This window comes from Protopterus annectens, chromosome 13.part0 (genome assembly GCF_019279795.1).
Source record: "Protopterus annectens isolate FY-2018-M chromosome 13.part0, PAN1.0, whole genome shotgun sequence".
NCBI lineage: Eukaryota > Metazoa > Chordata > Ceratodontiformes > Protopteridae > Protopterus > Protopterus annectens.
In genome coordinates, this window is record NC_056747.1 from 1,001,291,983 (window position 1) to 1,001,311,841 (window position 19,859).

At 39.0% G+C, this 19,859-nt stretch overlaps 1 protein-coding gene across 1 annotated transcript in view; it reads left to right on the top strand.

The window, feature by feature from the left end:
* LOC122788073 (keratin, type I cytoskeletal 19-like) overlaps nt 1-18,799 on the top strand; it is a 154,571-nt gene extending 135,772 nt beyond the window's left edge. Inside the window, exons 7-8 of the mRNA XM_044054996.1 lie at nt 3,671-3,816; nt 17,650-18,799. Coding sequence (XP_043910931.1) covers nt 3,671-3,816; nt 17,650-17,753 — 250 coding nt within the window. The 3' untranslated portion in view covers nt 17,754-18,799. The remainder of the gene's footprint in view (nt 1-3,670; nt 3,817-17,649) is intronic.
* Nucleotides 18,800-19,859: the final 1,060 nt, after the last annotated feature.

The following is a 19,859-nucleotide window of genomic DNA, read 5'->3' on the forward strand; positions in this document are numbered from 1 at the left end:
AGAGGTGTGGGTCTAGCACAGATTCCTGGGAGACTCCTCACTTGATCCATCTCTTTGTGGAGGTGGCCTCACCAATTCTAACCTTTTGGGTCCTGTAAGTGAGTCAGTTAGCTATCCCATTTGTTATAACAGGATTTCTACCTAGTTTCATAAGTTTATTGACAATGTCTGAGTGAGGTATTGTATCAAATCCCTTAGCCAGATCTATGTAGGTAATATGCACCATTTCCCCTCATCCATTGCCTTAGTGACATTTTCAAAGATGTCTGCAAAACTCAGTAAGCAAGACCTTCTTGTGACAAAGCCAAACTGAAGTAGATCCAGTGTCTGGGGGTCTCTTATGTCCTTGTTGATAATTTCCATGATAGTTCTTTCCATTCCTTTGCAAATAAGACTAGTCAGAGTAATGGAGCTGTAGTTTCTAGGATTTCCTGAAGGTCCTCCCTTATGAAGAGAAATGACCATTGCAGTCCTCCATTCTTGTTGCACAAAAACTCTTTCAAGACTGCAATTCAATATTAACTCCAAAGGACCTGATAAAGTTATATTTTTATTCAGGAGGCATCCTGGGATGTTATCAGGGACCAGTGAAGGCTGTGTTCTTGGCTTTAATAAGTGCAACCAGTACATGGTCCCTAGTTATAGTTGGGGGGTTATGTTTGAGTGTATTGGGTGAGAGGGGTGTAAAGTTGGACCTACATTTGTATGCTAACAGGTTCACCATATTGCCAAGCTTGGTGAATGTGGCACCATTAAGTACCAGTTCAGCACATTGCTGTGTTTTGCCCTTGAGGTTTTTGACACAGCTGTAGAAGGTCTTATGGTTAGCTTTCACCTGGGAAGATATCTTAACCTGAAAGTTGGCTTTGTTTGACCTATTTAGTCCTCTTATGTGCCTATGTACTTTGATGAGAGAGTTTTTATCTTTATGGGAATTACCATTCCTGGTTTTTTGCCCTGTTGTATGCCTGTTTAATTTGGGATGGCAGTCTGTTTCTGGGGCTAGTCCTGTACTTACTTCTAGTAGGTACAACAGCATCTATGCAGCCATTGGCATGTCTGTACATAGTTTCTGAAAGCAATTCAGCATAGGCTGGTGTGTTTTCGGGGTTTGGAGGGGCATTTAATTTTGACAAACCATCACTTAATAACAGATAATTTGCCTTGCAATCGTTCCTAGTCATTACTGATTTTAACGGGATTGCAGAGTTGATGTTGATTTTAAAATAGATGGCTTTATAAATAAACTTTAGATTAAATATTTTCTTTTTGTATGTTTTTGAAATAAAATTGACTAATAGAGAGTCTAAATTGATACCATGCACTGCAATTAGAAAACATGCATTTCCGACAGTCTAATGTCACATTAACACAAGTAGCATTTATTCCGTTGAAGTCACAAAACCAAGAAACACAGAAGAAAAGTAGACGAATTATAAATGACTAAAGTGAAAATGAAAACTAATATTTATAAAGCATGCAACATTGCTGGATTATTTTTTTGGCCAATGTCACTTTGATAGATACCTTTTTTAACAATTTATACCACAAAGTAAAAAGTTACTGAGGTAGTTTGCAATCATGGGTAAGACTTTTGAGAAGTCAGGCAGACAGTAAGAAGGCACCTGCAGTCTTAACAACGATTAGCTGAGAAAAGTTAGAAGATGGATTAATAGAGTGGCATTATTCTTACACTTGTTGCATGTATACAGCATAAAGTCTGCCTTGAAGGTGTAATTACTTTTTTTTCACTGTTGCCTCTGCTCCAAGTAGCATTTGAAAGAAGACAAGAGAAGACCAGGAACAAATAGCAGGTCACACAGGTTATCATATTATTAAGTTGTGAAACTGTGAAGAGTTAATAAGTCTGCATCTAACACGTTGAGAGTTAAGGAATTCTACAGCTGTGCAAATTCTGTATCATTTTAGCTTGGAATGTACCATTCTCGGTGTCTGGAGAAGTAATTTTTGTGACACATGCATGCATGCAAGCCTGCAAAAATAATGGTAAATTAGCTCTGCAATGCTGAGGCAAGACATTTTGTCAATGCCAGTAATGATGCCAGTAAAATATCTTCTGGTACACCAGCATGAAGCTGTTTTCTCTAATAAATAGTGTCTCCACACTTTTTTCTTTTTTACCCCCACTTCCTATCAATGTCTATACATTTTCCTTCTTTTGAACGATTATCTTTTTGTTTTTACTCTTATATGTAATAAATTTAGACCACTGATATCAGTGCAACCCTTACTTACTGTTCATAATTTTTTTCTTTTGTTTTTCTATTTATAATTAATTTCATATTTGTGTTATTTTTAATATTTTGTCCAGTATGTTTTTCTTTGCTGGGGCTCTTTCCCCTTAGGTTTCCACTGAAAATGGGTTGCTTAATGTCAGTGCAATGCAAACAGCTATTAACCTTTTCTTTTTTACAATTATTTGGTATTGTGATTGTTATTTAATATTTGTATACCATCAGTTTATCTTTACTTACGTTTGCTGGGGCTTTTCCACTTGGGTCTCCACTGAAAATAGGTTTGTTTGCAAACTCAGTTGGACTAACCCTATTAACAAATGTAAAATAAACAAATAAATAAATAAATAAACTTATCCCTGTTGCTCTCCTGGAAACCATTAGCATTGCACAGGAAGATTCACCTTTACACTGTCAAAGGCGTTGATTCCAAGGATAAAACTTGCTACTATACCTTTCAACTGTACAGATTTTTGCAAAATGTCCAAATTTTTGCCTCGGATATTTGGTTTGCTCCTCATAAAATCTGTGGTTTTCTGGCAAATAATGAGGTCACTGAAAATGACTAAATAATGACATATATTTGAGTTTCAGACTGTGTATCCTTCAGAAAATGCATGCTAACACAAATCCAGTTCTTCCAGCATATTTCTAAGTTTATAAGAGCAATATTTAAAATCTGTCCCTATTTTTGGGCCTTTGCCCCTCCCCCGCCCCATTATTTAGGCTTTGTCCAGATTTCTTGGGTTAAGAGGTTGAGAGGTATGGCTGCTACTGCTACTACAAACTATGCCGTCCCAGTCTGTGAAAAATGTAGGAACTGCCCTAACTGCAGTAAAATGTTTCAAGTGGCTTCTGGAATTGATACAATAATAAAGTAGATGAGTATCATACTGATAACACTAAGACAGTTTCTTTGACCCATCTTTTTTCATATCTGAATCCTGTAAATACCAGTTTAACATTTGGTTACTCGGTTTAGGATGGAGGGAGCTGCATGCTATAATTTTAAAGAAGGAAAGCCTACTGAGGGATGCCCACCAGTGTTGTGCTGCAGTATGCCTTAGTGTATATGTCAAGATTAAAAATGTTACAACAGGATGATACTAACTTGTGCATACTATATTCTGATAAAACAACCTGCAAATGCTTAGGTCACAGCAATCCTCAACCTTCTCTAGGGACCAAATGGTTAGAAAAAAACTATGTTTTTATATTTCTGTTTCAATAACACTTGTAATAGCTTACTTATGGCAAATGCATATTTTATAACTACAGTGAGAAAGTGTTCAACTATGTCTTGAAAGCATCTTCTTAAAGTCTAATCACTTTTCATGGCGTGATCCATTCTTTCCTTTTATTATTTTATTTTAAGGATGTTTAATTGCACATTACTTCTTGCTTTGCTTTTACAGGCACAAGTCTTCTCAAGGATCTGGATCAGGCTCCGGCTTTGGTTCTTCTTCACATGGATCCAGCTCTGGCTTATCTTCTTCCTCCTCCAAATCTACAACTATAAAATCCACAGTACCTGCACATCCTGAGCCACAACCAACCAAAGGTGAGTGCTTTGTACATTTTTCTCTCTGTTACTCTTCATACTTTAAAGTGTCACAAAATGGCATCAGTCATTTTGTTTAGTTAGCTTTAAAATGGAATTAATTATCCCTTTGAAAACAATAAAATAAGATATACCTTTATTTTTCAGTCACATTGACATCTTGTTGCCTGAGTTACATAATAAGAAAATTACAACCAACTATTTTAAAGAAGTGTCTTGGTGGTTTATGTTAAAGAATAAACAAGCTGCATCAAACGTATAACCAATTTCAGGTAGCTATGTTACCAACTGGCAATGGTAACAATCAATAGCAAATAAGAGTCAATACCTAAACAAATAGTAGCTTTACTGCTTAATCAGGGCCTTAAAACATCTTTCTCTGACATCACCAAAAGGGTTATAAATGTACTGACATGCACATAATTGGTAAGATACTAGTATGAGGACTGACTAAGTAGCTATCACATTACATTAAGGGCCACAACAAAAAGGCACTGTTTCCAAGATGGGGTATTTTGCTATTTACAGACACATTAGCCCCAATGAGGAAATACCTCATTATCAGCTTTTCTGCATACATATGAATTGCAGTTAGCTACCATAGAATGTAGATCAGAACATCGTGTTGTATGTACCAGTGATGGCCACATCATGTTAGCACATGTAACCCCCCGCAAATCATTCTCTCCCATACATGTAGCCACAAGCACACAGTAAAACAAATGTGCACAGCACACACTCACCACATACCCCATAACTGTCTCTGTTGTCAGAATGTCCAAAATGTCTTCTTTTCCCCTGCCCTGGTAATTTATGCTTGATTATTGTCAGTATTTATTGCCAGATATTCAGGTTTCACACTTCATATCCTTCAGTTAATGCATTCTAGGACAGGCCAATGGAGGGATTTTGTGTGTCAAAGATGCTCTGTTCAAATCCCTCCCCCCTTTGTTCATAGGTTCCTAGGTAGGTACTAGGCTATTGGCCCAAGGGCCTACGTAAGCCTAGCCAACAAGGTTCCCTGGCTTACGCCACCCAAGAAAGTTATTTTCCTGTGCCACTGTCCAGCAGAGACACAGAAGTGATCCCCGGAGTATATTTCCTATTTCCCATCCACTCATCAAGATTTCTCTTGAAGAGTGCTAATGAAGAACTTTGCTTGACATAGATGAGTAGCCTGTTCCAGAGTATGGGAAGTCTCTGGGACAGGAATCTATCCTTCCAGCATGTCCTGTTTATTGTGGTGACAAGGTTTAGGTCCCTAGAGTGCGTAGCTTGGAGGGATTGGGATTTCTTTAGCTGTAGCATGTCCAACAGCTCTGGGTTTGAAATAGCTTTATATGTTAGGCAGAGATCACCTCGGAGTAGGTGATATGCTACAGAGTAAAGCTGGAATTTTTTGAGGCGGTCAGTGTAGGGCATTTGTTTGAGGCCAGTAATCCTCTTTGTGAGGTACTTCTGTGGCATTTCCAGCTGCTGTAGATGTCTTGTGAGGTACATTCAAAAAGGGGCATTGTACTCTATAGTGGGTCTAATGAGTGTCGAGTGGAGGGGAACAATGACCTCTTTTTTCCTGGATGAGGCCCCTTTTATGATGAGGTATGCCACATAGAAGGACTTCCTGACTACTGTGGCGATGTGACTATCGAAGGAGAGACTACTGTCCACCTGGGTCCCAAGGTCTCTTATCACACATTCGGTGGTAAGCAGATTGCTGCCTATGTGGTAGTTCATGGGAACAGAGTTTTTACCAAAGGGGATGACACTGCACTTTTTGGCATTGAGCTTGAAGCCATGGCTTTGACACCAGGCATCTGTCTCAGCAAGGCCCTTCTGTAGGATGTCCACATCATTTAGTGACTTGACTATGGCTCCTAATTTGCAGTCATCTGCAAACTTCATTAGCCAGAAGCCTTCTGTGTTAGCCTGTACTTCAGAGAAGTAGATACCAAACAGGAGAGGTCCCAGGATGGAACCCTGTGGTACTCCACTTCTCACTGCTTTGAGGTCAGATTTGGAGTCTGCAACTTTTACAGTGTGGGTTCTGTTAATGAGCCAGTTGGAAACCCATCTTGTGATGTAGGGATTTATACCTAGTTTAGTGAGTTTAGCTATAATTCCAGAATGGGGGATGGTATCGAAAGCCTTGGCGAGATCAAGATAGGCTGTGTGAACCACCTTATCCTCATCTACAGCTTTGGTGACTGCCTCAAAGAAGTCGATCAGGTTCAGGAGGCATGATCTGCCTTTCACAAACCCGAACTGGGTGGGATCCAGAGTTTGGAGGTTATCAATGTCTTTGGTTATGAGTTACATGATGATACGTTCCATGGCCCTGCAGACCAGGCTCGTCAGGCTAATAGGTCAATAGTTCCCAGGATCAGTGGTGGCTCCCCCTTTGTAGAGTTGGATAACTGTTGATGTGCGCCATTCAGTGGGCACAAAGCCTGATGTGAGGCTATTATTGAACATGGTGCTTAAGTGGGGATTCAGTTCGCTCTGAAGTTCATGTAAAACACAGCCTGGGATGTTGTCCGGTCCCATGGATGCTGTGTTTTTGACTTTAGAGAGTGCAGCTTTTACCTGCGTAGTTGTAATTACAGGGACTCTGTATTCTTCCTGTATAGATATGGGCCCTTTAGGGGTTTGGGGGGTAAGGTTAGCACTGAACCTATCTTCCAGGATGTTGGTAATATCTGTTGGTTCTGTAATTTTCATGCCGTTGTGCTGAAACTCAGAGCAGATATGGGTGTTGCCATCAATATTCTTGACATAGCTATAGAATGCTTTGTGGTTGTCCTTAGAATTAGTGGCAATTTTGTTTTCGTAGCTAGCTTTGGAGGATCTTATAAGGGATCTCAGCTTCTTACTGAGGCTAACCAGGGAGCTCCTCCACTCATGGGATTTTACTGTCTTTTGCAACAGTTTCTTCCTTCTGTTGTACAGTTTATTTATGGCAGGGGACCACCGGATTGGCTTTTTTTCGATATTTATTAATTTTTAAAGTTGATCACTGGTGTCCAGTGCTGGTGCAGAGAACTAATATTCTCAGTTGAAGGGTACATTGTTTGTTTCTGTTTAGTGCCTTTTAAGGCACGATACTTATCTCTGTTATCTAGTGGTTCCTGCACCTCTATTTTTACGTATTTGCTGTTAAGGCATGCCATATTAAGTATTCCTGTTGTCTAGTGTTTCCAACACCCCCATTTCCCATTCTGTTTATGTGCTGCTAAGGCAGTCTTTGAAAGAGTTACCCTTGGTTGCTAGTGGTCTTCCCATCCCACTATCTCTGTTTTCATTACATGCTGCTCAGCACTGCTTGAACAAATTATCCTTGGTGGCTTGTGGTTGCCCCTACCCTTTGTTCCAGAAGTTACTTGTTAACCTTGAGGTGTGCGGAATATGACATCCACCGCATCTCTCCCCCCCACACAAACACACACACAAAGCAGCCCCCTCCCCACCTAGTCACACTCACAGACACATCCATTCAGTCATACACAAACACACACACACACACACACACACACACACACACACACACACACACACACGAACACAGCTGCTTTAACCCTAACTCCTGTACCACTATTTCCCAGGCAGAAATACATTCACACATTCAGTGTTTTGAATGCACTCCTATGTACACCTTGTACCACTTTAGTTCCCAGCAGTTTCCTGTACTGTGATGGTCATGTTCACTAACATGAGGTGCAAGGAGTGGACTTGCTAATCTACATAGCCAAACAATTCTATGAATCACTCAGCATGTAGGTGCCTTCTCAGGTGCAGTTGCGGGAAGAGAGAGCATGGCTAATTAGCATATGCATCTCTCCTGCACTGCCTCATTAGCATCTAGAATGGCCACAGAGAGAGTTCACAGCAGTGCTGCATGTCTTCATGCAACAGTACAATGTTAGGGCTGTCTATGAATTTAAAAGGTTATTTTAAATTGTGCACATTATGCATACTTCATGGCAACCTTTATGAATTCCCCTAGATATTGAGGACAACAAAATGAAATCACAAGTGCATCATTTTTACCAGAAAGCAGTCTCCAGCAGTACTTTCACAGGGAACATTTCTTCTGAACCCTGCTATTTAATATCAAAATCACATCACAACTAAATGTTTGAAATTCTTGTAGTGTTCATTGATCAAGAGATAATTTTCTTCCTTACAGCCCAGGAGGTGATGTTCATCTATATCCTCCAATCACTGTATGAGGATGGTACTTACATGATGTTCGTCATATTGAGCACTGTTGTACTGCTGCACTACCCTTAGCTATATGGGTTATACCCAGCATTGGATATCTTTTAAAGCTTCAGACCACCTTCTATACCACCAAACTATTAGTCAGCTTGAGCTGAGCTGACTAAAATAACAGGTTTGGGCACCAAGCCCCTCAGAGCTTTCCTGCCATGGAAGAAAGCATTCCACTGTGGGCTATTAAGGATTGACAGTCGGCTTGTGCTGTTCCTTTATTTGTCAGATAAGTTTCCTTTGTGGGGAGGATCCAAATTTAAAATCTTGTCGTTTTAATGTACTTTCTTGCTTAGAGAAAGTTATTTTTAAGTTAAGAACTTGTGCTTTAGTGGACTGTCACCACAGTACTAAACTATACTTTTAATCACCAGCACGCTTCTTTTCTGTCAGTTCAAAAGTTATTTAAAGTAGTTGTAAACTATTTTTCTGTGTAGGAATTATAATTATATTACTTTTACTGAAAAAATAGTTTAAAGTGCTTTTTACTGTGTTTTTGTGTGAAACAGTAAATTTTAAAGACTATAAAATTTTACCAGCTTATACTGCTTACTTTCTCCAGGAAAGAGGCACCATTCTCAGCTTGACCATGGAGCAACTACTAGTCCCATGGGCAGTCCTTGTTCCAGGCACAAAAAGAAAAAGTTAAGTAAACAGCCTTTGTCACGACAGCAGGCTAACAGTTTGTTGTGGCCAAAGCTGATTCCTCAGAATGCTCATCTTTTACATTGGATTCCTCTTGCATAGCACCTACAGCCGCTATGGAATGGGGGATAGCCATGTCCTCTGCAGCTGTTGGGGTCCCCTCAGTGGGCAAGGGACAGCCACTCTGGTCAGTCCAAGGAGAGGAAACAGGAAAGACTTCCCTGTTTGGTCAGAATGTTGTGCCCATCCCTGTAGAAGCTGCTGCTGCCAATAATGATAACATTGGCCCCATTTTTTCTGTCAAAAGAGAAACAGAAAATTAAACATGTATCTTCTCCAACTCAAATTACTTCACACAGGAATAGTTTATTGGGTTTGGCTCTAGGTTTAACTAAAGCTACAGATCTTTCTTATAAGTTGGTTTCTGATAAAATAAAGAAGGATGGCTCTTTTCCTGAAGAGATTACTAACTTTTTGAAGGCTTACTCCAGTTAATTTAAAATATATGGCTTCATTTGCTGTCTCTTTTTCCGCAGCAGGGCTAGATGATTGTCACTGTTAAAGTGACACCCTGACCACATACGCAAGAATGGGAAAAAGGTGTTGTAGATGGATGGATGGTTTCAAGATTCTGAATTCTTGAATCTGGAGAAGAAGACAAATGGATAGATACAGAGTTTTCTCTTCAATTTTCTGATTCAAGCTCAAAGGAGAGCTCAGTTTCTGATATTTTCTCTGAGACTATTTCCAAAATTTGCCAGTGTTTTCAGTGGGAGAACAGTGAGGTTTCTCAGTCCCTCGGAAAATACAATGAGTTGTTACAGAAAGAATTTCCAGTACCTTCACTCATTCCTCCAGTTCTATCAATTTTAGAGGATGTGTGTGTGTTTGTGTGTGTGTGTGTGTGTGTGTGTGTGTGTGTGTGTGTGTGTGTGTGTGTGTGTGTGTGTGTTACTGCCTGCAATTTTCCTGATAGTTAGCCTGCTACCCCTAAAAAGGCATATCACCCCAAACCCAAACCTAACTCAGCAACTACAGCCTTAGTTATTCCAACTGCTGCTAAACATTTGGTCAATTCCAATCCTTCTCTTTTCTGACAAGGATGGAAAGGTTATTGATATGTATGGGGAAAAGTGAATGCCTCTGCAACTTTGAGTTTTAGAATGTTGACTTGTCAGGCTCATATGTTAGCGTTTATTCTGACTAATTGTGAAAGTATGAGGAATGTTTTGTCTCCAGTTTCTTCTTGGGAGAAAAAATGTGCTTGAAATACTTTTTTTTCCATTTTACAGATTAAAACTTATTGTTTACAGAGTGTGTATAACTCAATTGATACTTTTCCAGGACTATGGCCACTGGTACTGTTCTGAGAAAGTTTGCCTGACTACATTCTCAGAATTTTAAATTGTTCTTTGGATAGATATTTAGTTTTTGGTTTATTTGCTGCAGTGTTTACCAAAAACTGTGATGATCTTTTCTCCTGTCCCTTGCCCCCCCCCCCCCACACACACACACACATTACCTTGTCAGTATCCTTTCACTTCCAGTGTCTGAATCTCCATGTTTCTCTTTTAAAACAAATAGTTTCAGACAACTGAGGTCTGAAGATCATTCATCGAGGTTACAGGTGACAGTGTGAGGTAATTCCTCCTTTCCATGGGGTAATTCCTCACGCACCATTCCAGACTCCTCTATTTCCTCCTGCCCTTCAACACATACTGTTTCAGGGATTGATAGAACCAGTTTCTCTTTTCCAGGCTAGAAAGGGTTTTACACCAGGAGGCTTTTATTGCCATAGAAAGAAAATGCTTGGATACCAGCTCTATATATTTCTTTTCTAAATCAGTTGTGAAAGTGCCCAAGTTGAAAATGTCACTTCACAACCTGTCTCTTCTTCATAATTTAAGTTTCCTGGTAACAAGAGATTTAACAAGATGTTTGTCATCACATCCCTATTCATCTAGACCTCAAGTGTTTCTTAAGGTTCTGTGTGTCTGGATGACATTATCAGTTCTCTGCCTTACACTTTGGACTATCCACTATGCCAAGCATGTTCAAAAAGTATCTAGTTGTAGTTATAGCTCAGTGCAGGCTACATGGTATCCACATTTTTCCATATTTAGATGACTTACTTATCTTTGCAGAGTCTTTTTCAAAGTGTGAGGAATTTCTTACTTGGATGAGAGATCTCTTACACAAGCTAAGATTTCAAGAGAACACTCAAAAGTCTTTTTTTTTACTCATGAATACAGGATTGTGTTCCTGGGATATCAGCTAGACATAGCAGTCCAAAGTGGTTTTCTTCCACAGGAAAAATAGATCTCTATCTAGATCTATTTATAAGGTCTTCCACTTAGACCTTGGTCAGTGTAAGGGAGTACCTCAAGATTTTGGATTACATGGCATCTATGATTCTCATGATACCCCTCCCACGACTCCACATGAGAAAGAGACAATGGTGTTCGAAGTCTCTTTGGTCTCAGCATGAACATCCTTTGTCTTTTCAAATCCCAGTGCAGTGGTCTGTCAGAAGAGAAATCACATGGTGAAGAAAGCAAATTTCATAAAATCCAGGCCTCTCCTTCCTCCTCTTGCTCCAAAGCAGTCAGTCACCACAAATGCCTCAGACTTTGCTTAGACAGCAGTTTCAACAGGAATAAAAGAGAACATAAGTATAAAGGAAATGCTTTCTTAGATCAAGATACTCAACTGTGAATGATCTTTAGTCCCCTGGATGTCTTCACGTTGTTACAGACACTATCACAGACACTACCACAGTCAGTGGTATGTCAACAAGCAAGGGGAAGCAGGTCTTATTACCTTTGCAGAATCTCACTCTACAGGCATCCTATATTCTGTCAGAGGAAAATTGTGTGGTAGACAAGCTGAGCAGGATACGGGCAGACCCTCACAAATGGAAACTAGATTGGGGGTATTCCAAGATCTGGTCCATCTGTTTAGAGTTTCTCAAGTAGACCTATTTGCTCCTTTCTGAATAATCAGTTGGCAAGATTATGGTCTAGGGCTCCATGCAAGAAGGCCTGGAAAGACAGATGCCGTTTCCTTTCATTGGACAGGAATGTTCCTGTATGCTTTTCCACCTTTTCTACTGATATCCAGGCTACTTCTGAATATTCAGAAGGAATCCCCTAAGATCATTGTGATGACTCTATTCTGGCCCAGGCAACAGTGGTTCTCCCTTCTTTTGGAAATCGTCATGGACAGTTACCACAAGCTTCTTCACAGAATCGATCTACTCACAAAAGATTAGAGGTGTTTAATACTTCCTGAACTCAATCATCTTCAACTAACTTCCTGGATGATAGAGTCTTAATTCACTTTAGGCATTTGTTTACGGAGGACATGTAGTTGGTCTGTCCTCAGTAAACAGAGGGCATGCAGCAGGCAATACTGGAGGCAAGAAAGCCTGCTACTAGAAAATCATATAGTAACAAATGGAAATGTCTTCTAGTTGGTGCCAACAACATAAGCAGCACCCATTCAGAGATTGTGTTTATCTGGTTTTACAATATTTGTGTGAGCTACTATACTATGGCCTTTCTTACCCCTTCATCAATGTTTATTTAATGGCTATTTCAACATGGTTGCCTATGGATTCTCTTCTTTCAATGCATTCTCATGTAAAAATTCTTTTGAAAGGAGTTTTGCAAAGGAGGTCTCCAAGAAAAGTGGTAGCCCCTGCTTGTGATCTTAATTTTGTGTTAGAGAAGCTAACACTTGCTCCATTTGAACCAGCTTATCCAGCTGTCTTGAGGTTCTTAACATGGAAAACTCTTTTACCGATTTCTCTGACCTCTGCAAGAAGAATATCTGAGTTGCAAGTTCTTAAAGTGAGGCAACCCTACCTCATTTTCCACAGAGACAGGGGTTATTTGAGAACTAATCCTTCTTTTAGGCTTAAAGTCGTATCCATGTTTACTTTAAGCCAACTGCCCATCTCTGTCTTTTCCTTCCTGAACCTTAAAATGAGAGAGAAAGGATACTCCAAAAATCTGATGTCCTCAGATAGCTCAGTCACTAAGCTGATAAAACTAAATCTTTCAAATATTCTGATCAGTTGCTCATTTCTCATGAAAGAAAGAAGAAGGAACAACAGGTGTTAAAAAAAGACTGTTTCCAAATGGTTGCCTCAGGCTATTACCTTTTGTTATACTAACCACGACTAAACTAATCCAGGTAGTGTAAAGGTCCACTCTCCCATAGCCTTGGCTTCAAATATAGCTTTTTGGGAGGGTTGGAATCTAGAATATTCTGGAATCAGCAAGTTGGTGCTCTATACATTAACTTATAAGGCATCAAAAGCTTGTTTCCTACTCTATGTCTAGATCATGCTTTGCTAGATCCATTCTCCATGGACTCTTGACCCTTCCCCTTACACCACCCAAATGTAGTAAGCTAGGGTAATCTACCAATATAGCTAAGGCTACTGCAGCAGTGGTTAATATAATGACCATATTATAGATGTGCAAGTAAATTTACCATAATAATACATGTTGGAATGATTGGTGCTGTAATAACCGGTCCCTCCCTCCATCCACCTTGTTTTTCTGGTGTTGTTTATGCCATGGTGTGGACACTTCGTTTTTGCTGTCCTTTCAGGATTCAGCCTCCTTCTTTCTATTGACATAAAAACTGTGAATGGCTTCGAACCCAAATGTGTCTTTTCAGTTAGCTCAGCTAGAGCTGACAGTATGGATGTGTGGAAGGTGTCCTGAAGCTTTGGAAACTTGCTGCCTGTTATATCCTATAAAGAATATCACCCATATAGCTAAAGCTACTGCAACAGTGATCATTTGAACACAGGTCATAGGTTCATAGCTGATTACTAGGTAATGGTGCAATAGCCTTTACAAGTCACCCTGGATATGGCAGTGTTATACCTTAATTCCTCAGATATGTGATGGGGTAGTATCAGGGTAGTGGGCCTTTGGGTGTTGGAGCTCTGAGTCATTTTGCAGACTGCCTTTATACATAAGGAACATGGACAGTACCATGGGAGTGAATTTACAATTCATCACCCATTTATCCCAATTATTTTTGAGGAGAGTGAGGGACAGACTTTGCTTTCTGAGGATGGAAAGTTTATTCCATAGATGAGAAAGCCTTTGGAATAGAAATCTGTCTCTCCAGCAAGTTCTGTTCTATGGTACACATAACCCTTATACAATTTTTCTTGCGAATATGTAACATTTTCATCCAGGCTGGATCACAGAATGCTTTATAGGTAAGGCATAAGTCACATTTCAAAAAATGATATGAAACGGAGTAAAGGCATAAGTGAGATACATCTGGAGCCAGTCCAGTTAGTGTAAGTGCATGGTTATGTACATGCAGAAAGGAATATTGCATTTGATTATGGGCCTGATGAGGGCTGAGTACAATGTCACTACGAATTTCTTTGATCTTCATGGCATGCTTTTACTTATAAGTTGAGCCACACAGAATGATTTCCTCACTACTGTAATTACCTAGTGGTCAAAGTTTAGGTTACTGTCTATTTGTATTCGTAGGTCCCTCACCACTGGGTCTACATTCAGGGGTGTGCTATCAATATTATAATTTGCAGGGATATCTGATTTACTGAAGAGTATGATTACGCATATTTTAGCATTTCGTCTCAGACCATGGTTTTGCATCAATTGTTTATCATTTTTAGGCCTGTTTGTAGGATATCAACATCATTTGGGGATTCAGTGATTGCTCCCAGCTTATAGTCATTGGTGAACGTGGTGAGCCAGAGGGTCTCAACATTGGCCTTCAGTTTAGAAAAGTATATATCAAACTGGAGGGGTCCCAACACTGAGCCCTGTGGGATGCCACTAGTAACAGGTTTCTTATTAGAGGTGCACTCACCTATCCGGACAACATTTGTCCTGTCAGTGAGCAAGTTTGCTATCCATCTGATGATGTAGGGATATATACCTAATTAAGTAAGTTTATTTATGATCCCTGAGTTGGGGATTGTGTCAAAAGCTTTGGCCAGGTTTAGGTAAGTGGTGTGTACTGTTTCACCATCATCCATGGTCTTGGTGACTTTCTCAAAGAAGTCCACGAGAATCAGCAGGCAAGACTTCCCTTCGACAAAGCCAAATTGGGTCTGGTGCAGTGCTTGGAGAACTCCTATGTCATTATTTATCAGGTCCATGATAATTCTCTCTATGACCTTACAGCTAGGGCTGGTCCAGTTTATGGGTCTGTAGTTTCATGCGGTCAGTTAGAATGGAAGGATACATAATACTGTAGTATGTTCAAGGACTCCATCATACATCAAAATAAAACCCAGTCTGTTTGATAAACAGTACAACTTTTTATTTCACCAAAGATTATACAGCACTAACTGCTATACATACTTAATGCTGTGCATGCTAATTTTAAGTGTTTAAATAAAACATTAGATTATGCCAACTGAGAAAACATAGCTTTTGGATAACTGTGATCTTTTAATTGAACTTTGCCATTTCAACCACTCTGGTCATTATAACTCTAACACATTTCCAGTAATTGTAATCTATTTAATAGTGTTGATTAGTCTTATTATTAATCTTATTTTGTAGACCCAGCAATTTTGCAAGATGGTTTTCTTATCCTAATTTAAATGACTCAGCATCACTTCCAAGCTCATATACTGAGTTAAAGATTGCCTGGAATTGTCTAGAACTCATATTAGTACTCTAGATGTTATTGAAATGTTCTTGCTTCTGACATCTTTTAAATTCTGCACCATTTTCAAGCTCCTATCCTACTATCTTCAAAGTGTGAAGTCTCCGCAGCCAACATTTTCCATTTTCCACATACATGGAATTTAGGACATTATGTATTGTTCACCCTTTCCCTTACCTTGTATCTCATCATAGCAATAGCCTTCATCATGGAAGAGTAAATACTGTGTTTATTAACTGAATTTAGACCTAAAGATCAATTTAGATTTGTTTACTCTTTAATATTACTTTGGTCTACATTATCTACTGTCTCTGTTTTTTTCATCGTTTTATCCACAGGTAACAGAAAATGGAAAATCTTTAACTCCCTTTACATTAAATGATTGTTGATATTTAACTAACCACTTCTTTACTTTTATGTATTCTTTCTGAAAGTATGACCCATCTAGTGTTGTTATCATTAGTGAAGCAATGTATTCTACTTTGCATGTCATAATATATATACAACTATGTGAAGCAGATCTGGCCTCATACTGAACCTTCTGGTACCCAAAGAGCTAATCCATTACAAACTTTCCTAAAATTATAGCTTGCTATCCAGTTACTGGTCATTATTTAATAGACCGCTGCCTGGAAGTCATAAGAATGTTATTTTATTATACGTTGTGTCACATTTTCTTTCAGAATTACTTATTTCAGATCACCAAAATAGTATGCACATATATTCTGGCCATATTTCAGATAACTAAAAGAGCATGCCAGTATATGCTGGCTATATTTTGCATATCTGATCTAAATACATATAGCAATATTTTGTTTAATAATTAAACAAACCATATATTGCCAGCACAAACCTTATTTTAAGTGATCTACTTCTCTGAAGTACAGGCTAACACAGAAGGTCTTTGGCTAACGAAGTTCGCAGATGACTGCAAACTAGGAGCCATAATCGAAACTCCTAACGATGTGGACATCCTACAAAACGGCCTCACTGAGATGGATGTCTGGTGTCAAAGCCATGGCCTCAAGCTCAATGCCAAAAGGCGCATTGTCATCCCCTTTGGTAAAAACTCTGTACCCATGAACTACAACATAGGTGGTAGTATACTTAACACCGAAAGTGTTATAAGAGACCTTGGGATACAGGTGGACAGTAGTCTCTCGTTTGATAATCACATTGCCACAGTAGTCAGGAAATCCTTCTATCTGGCACACCTCATCACAAAAGGTTTCTCATCCAGAAAAAAGAGGTCATTGTTCCCCTCTACTTATAACTCATTAGACCCATTATAGAGTACAATGCCCCTTTTGGTATGTACCTCACTAGACATCTACAACAACTGGAAAGGCTGCAGAAATACCTCACAAAGAGGATTACTGGCCTCAAACAGATGCCCTACGCAGACCGTCTCAAAAATCTCCAGCTTTACTCTGTTGCATATTGCATACTCAGAGGTGATCTCTGCCTAACATACAAAGCTATGTCAAACCCAGATCTGTTGGAAATGCTCCACTTAAAGAAATCCCAATCCCTCTGAGCTACACACTCTAGGACCTAAACCTTGTCACCACAATAAACATAACATACCAGAGGGATAGATTCCTGTCCCAGAGACTTCCCATACTCTGGAATAAACTACCTACCTATATCAAGCAAAGCTCCTCATTAGCACTTTTCAAGAAAAATCTTGATGATTGGATGGGAAATAGTAAATTCACCCCGAGGATCACTTCTGTGGCTTTGCTCGACAGTGGCAAAGGAAAATAATTTTCTTGGGTGGCAAAAGCCAGGGTACCTTTTTGGCTGGGCTTGTATAGGCCCTAGGGCCAATAGCCTAGTACCTACCTATGAACCTATGAACCTATGATACTGTGAGAATCCTGGTATATTTTAAAACCATAAAATAATTCAAACTGAGGTTGATGCATTTCAGCTTGTGGTCTGAGCCAGTTTAGTGTAGAAATCATAATCATGTCTATATAGCCCATATTTTAATGCAAAGCACAACTTTTATTAAGACAATATTTTTAGAAATACAGTGATAATGGGATATTTTGTAGCACCATAATGGTCTCAAAATTATAACAAGTAATTAAGTAATGCTAACAGTAAGACGCTGAGCTGATTCAAGATGTACGTAATTGTGAATAAAGGAAAACTATAAACAAGAATTAATCAAATTCCTCATAAGTAATCTCTAATTTTCTTGCAATTTCCTTTTTCTTTATCATTTAATTTCAGAACCAAAAGTAACAAGAATAACAAGAACTATTACTGAAACAGTGGTAGATGGTAAAGTCCAGTCAACGGAAGTTGAAGAAAAAAAGGTGGACGTTTCCAAATAGACCTGCTATTAATGCCAAGCAGAGAGGAAACTTCATCTGACAAGATGAATAAGAAAACAACAAACTAACCTTGGCTTTAAATTTGTTGTCTTTTATAGAGATTTCTTTTTTTTTAATCAACTGTTTGCATTCATAGACGCACTGATAATAATAATAATCATCACACAATTTAAGACAAGACTTTTCTTTTTAATATACATATATTAAGTTGGAAAACTGCCTTTTTATAAAGAATACATGTTGTTGTTGTTTGTCTTTTCGGCTTTTCCCGGTTAGGGGTTGCCACAGCGGAACTCCGGTCCGCTAATGATTGGCAGTAGATTTTTTATGGTGCCGAGTTGCCAGCCTGACACTTTATAAAGCATACATGTCACCTGTTTATTCATCAGTAGCAGATAAATGAAAAAACATGTACACTGTGGGATATCTCTTCTGCCTGCTTGAATCTACTAGAGCAATATACCTGTAGGAGGTGTAATGTAGCAGCCATTACATCGGCATACCCATAAAAGTTAGAATCTAGCTAATGACCATTAAGTAGTATTTCTACTGCATTTGGAAGACCAGATTTCAAAAATCATTAGGTAAGCTGAATATTTATTCAAAAACTGATTTATTTCTCAAAACTTGTCAGTTATATCCTATCTAACTGTTTAGGCTTGGCAAAAAGTCATAATCAGCCATCAAGAACCAATGCAATGAATATGATTTCAGTGCTACAAGCAGGCTTTTATAACTTGAGCAGACCTGCGTGTATCAGAAAGTTATGAATTGTCAAATGTAAAGCATTAATCAGGAATCTGCATTTAACAATAAAGAAGTGGATTTCTCTCAGTTCTTGTTTCACTGGAATATTAAGAAATGAGAGTGTTTACCAGGCATTCTTCCTGTAATCTAGCAATGTTTCTTAAAATAAAGGAAAGAGGTTTTTACAATTAATTTTTGTTGCTTTGTATGTATTCCTAAATGTCATTGTAATATTAGAGTCTCTTGACTTTCAACAATGTTACTTTCTTTTGCCAAATAAATGTTTGTTTTGTGCTGAACATGTTCCTTGTGTGTTTAAAAGTACTTCTCATCAGATTATGTTCTCCATTTGACGTACTCATGATTTTAGCTGATCCTGACACATTGAAAGTATAATGTATTTATACCAGTAAGGAATGTCTGCTATAAAAGATGAGCTCATAATTTCCTACTCCAGTTCTGCTGAGAGTTGAAACATTGATGTTAGCTCTGGTGACCTGTGTTTAATTCACAGCAGAAGCACTTGGATGATTGGACAAGGCAGAATGAGAGTGTGTAGCCAGTTAATTCTGGCTCCCCACATGGGTGATATCTTGGGAGATCACTCAGTGTAGAACCTCAGAACATAAGCCAGCAAAGTACATGATGCTTAGGGGCTGGTGATCAACATGTGGGCAGAGACACACAGCTGCACTATGGTCAGCAGCACTAAGACAGGTCTACTCAGCCATTGCAGGGCTTAGCAGCTTCAAAGGGATGAGAGTTTACTATGTCCAGGAGTCTGGCCCACTCCTTAATGATTGTTTTTTGCTTCAACAGTGGCCATTCAGCCAAGGAATAAATGGACTGTAGCAATTTCTCCCATGCTGGACTGTACTTGGCTCTCACTCTCAAGACAGAAACAAATGGGCTGCTTGGGTAAAAGAAGGGGATAAGAATTTCTGAGAATGAAAGAGCTTCTATCAGTAAAGACATTAACTTTTTGATAGTCTGATGTGCCTGTGGCCCAGATGTAACAAAACTACTAATAATCTATTCTGAAAGTGATAGCAGAACACAGTGGGTTTACAGCACTAATGACTCTTGAGTATAATAACTTGTCTGTGGCACAGACACAACTATGTCATTGCCTGTGTAAGGCTTAGGCAAGATCTGATATGTCAGAAGTGATAGTTAGCTGCCGTCATTTATGGCATAGGTAAAGCTATACATAGTACAGTTATATATCATAAGGCCATGGTTTTCTAATAATAACGAACAGCAGGGAGATAAGTTGAAGTCATCTGATAAATATGACAAAAGCCCCAAGGTACATTATAGTAACAATGTGTATGGGATATGTGATATTAATAAGCAAAA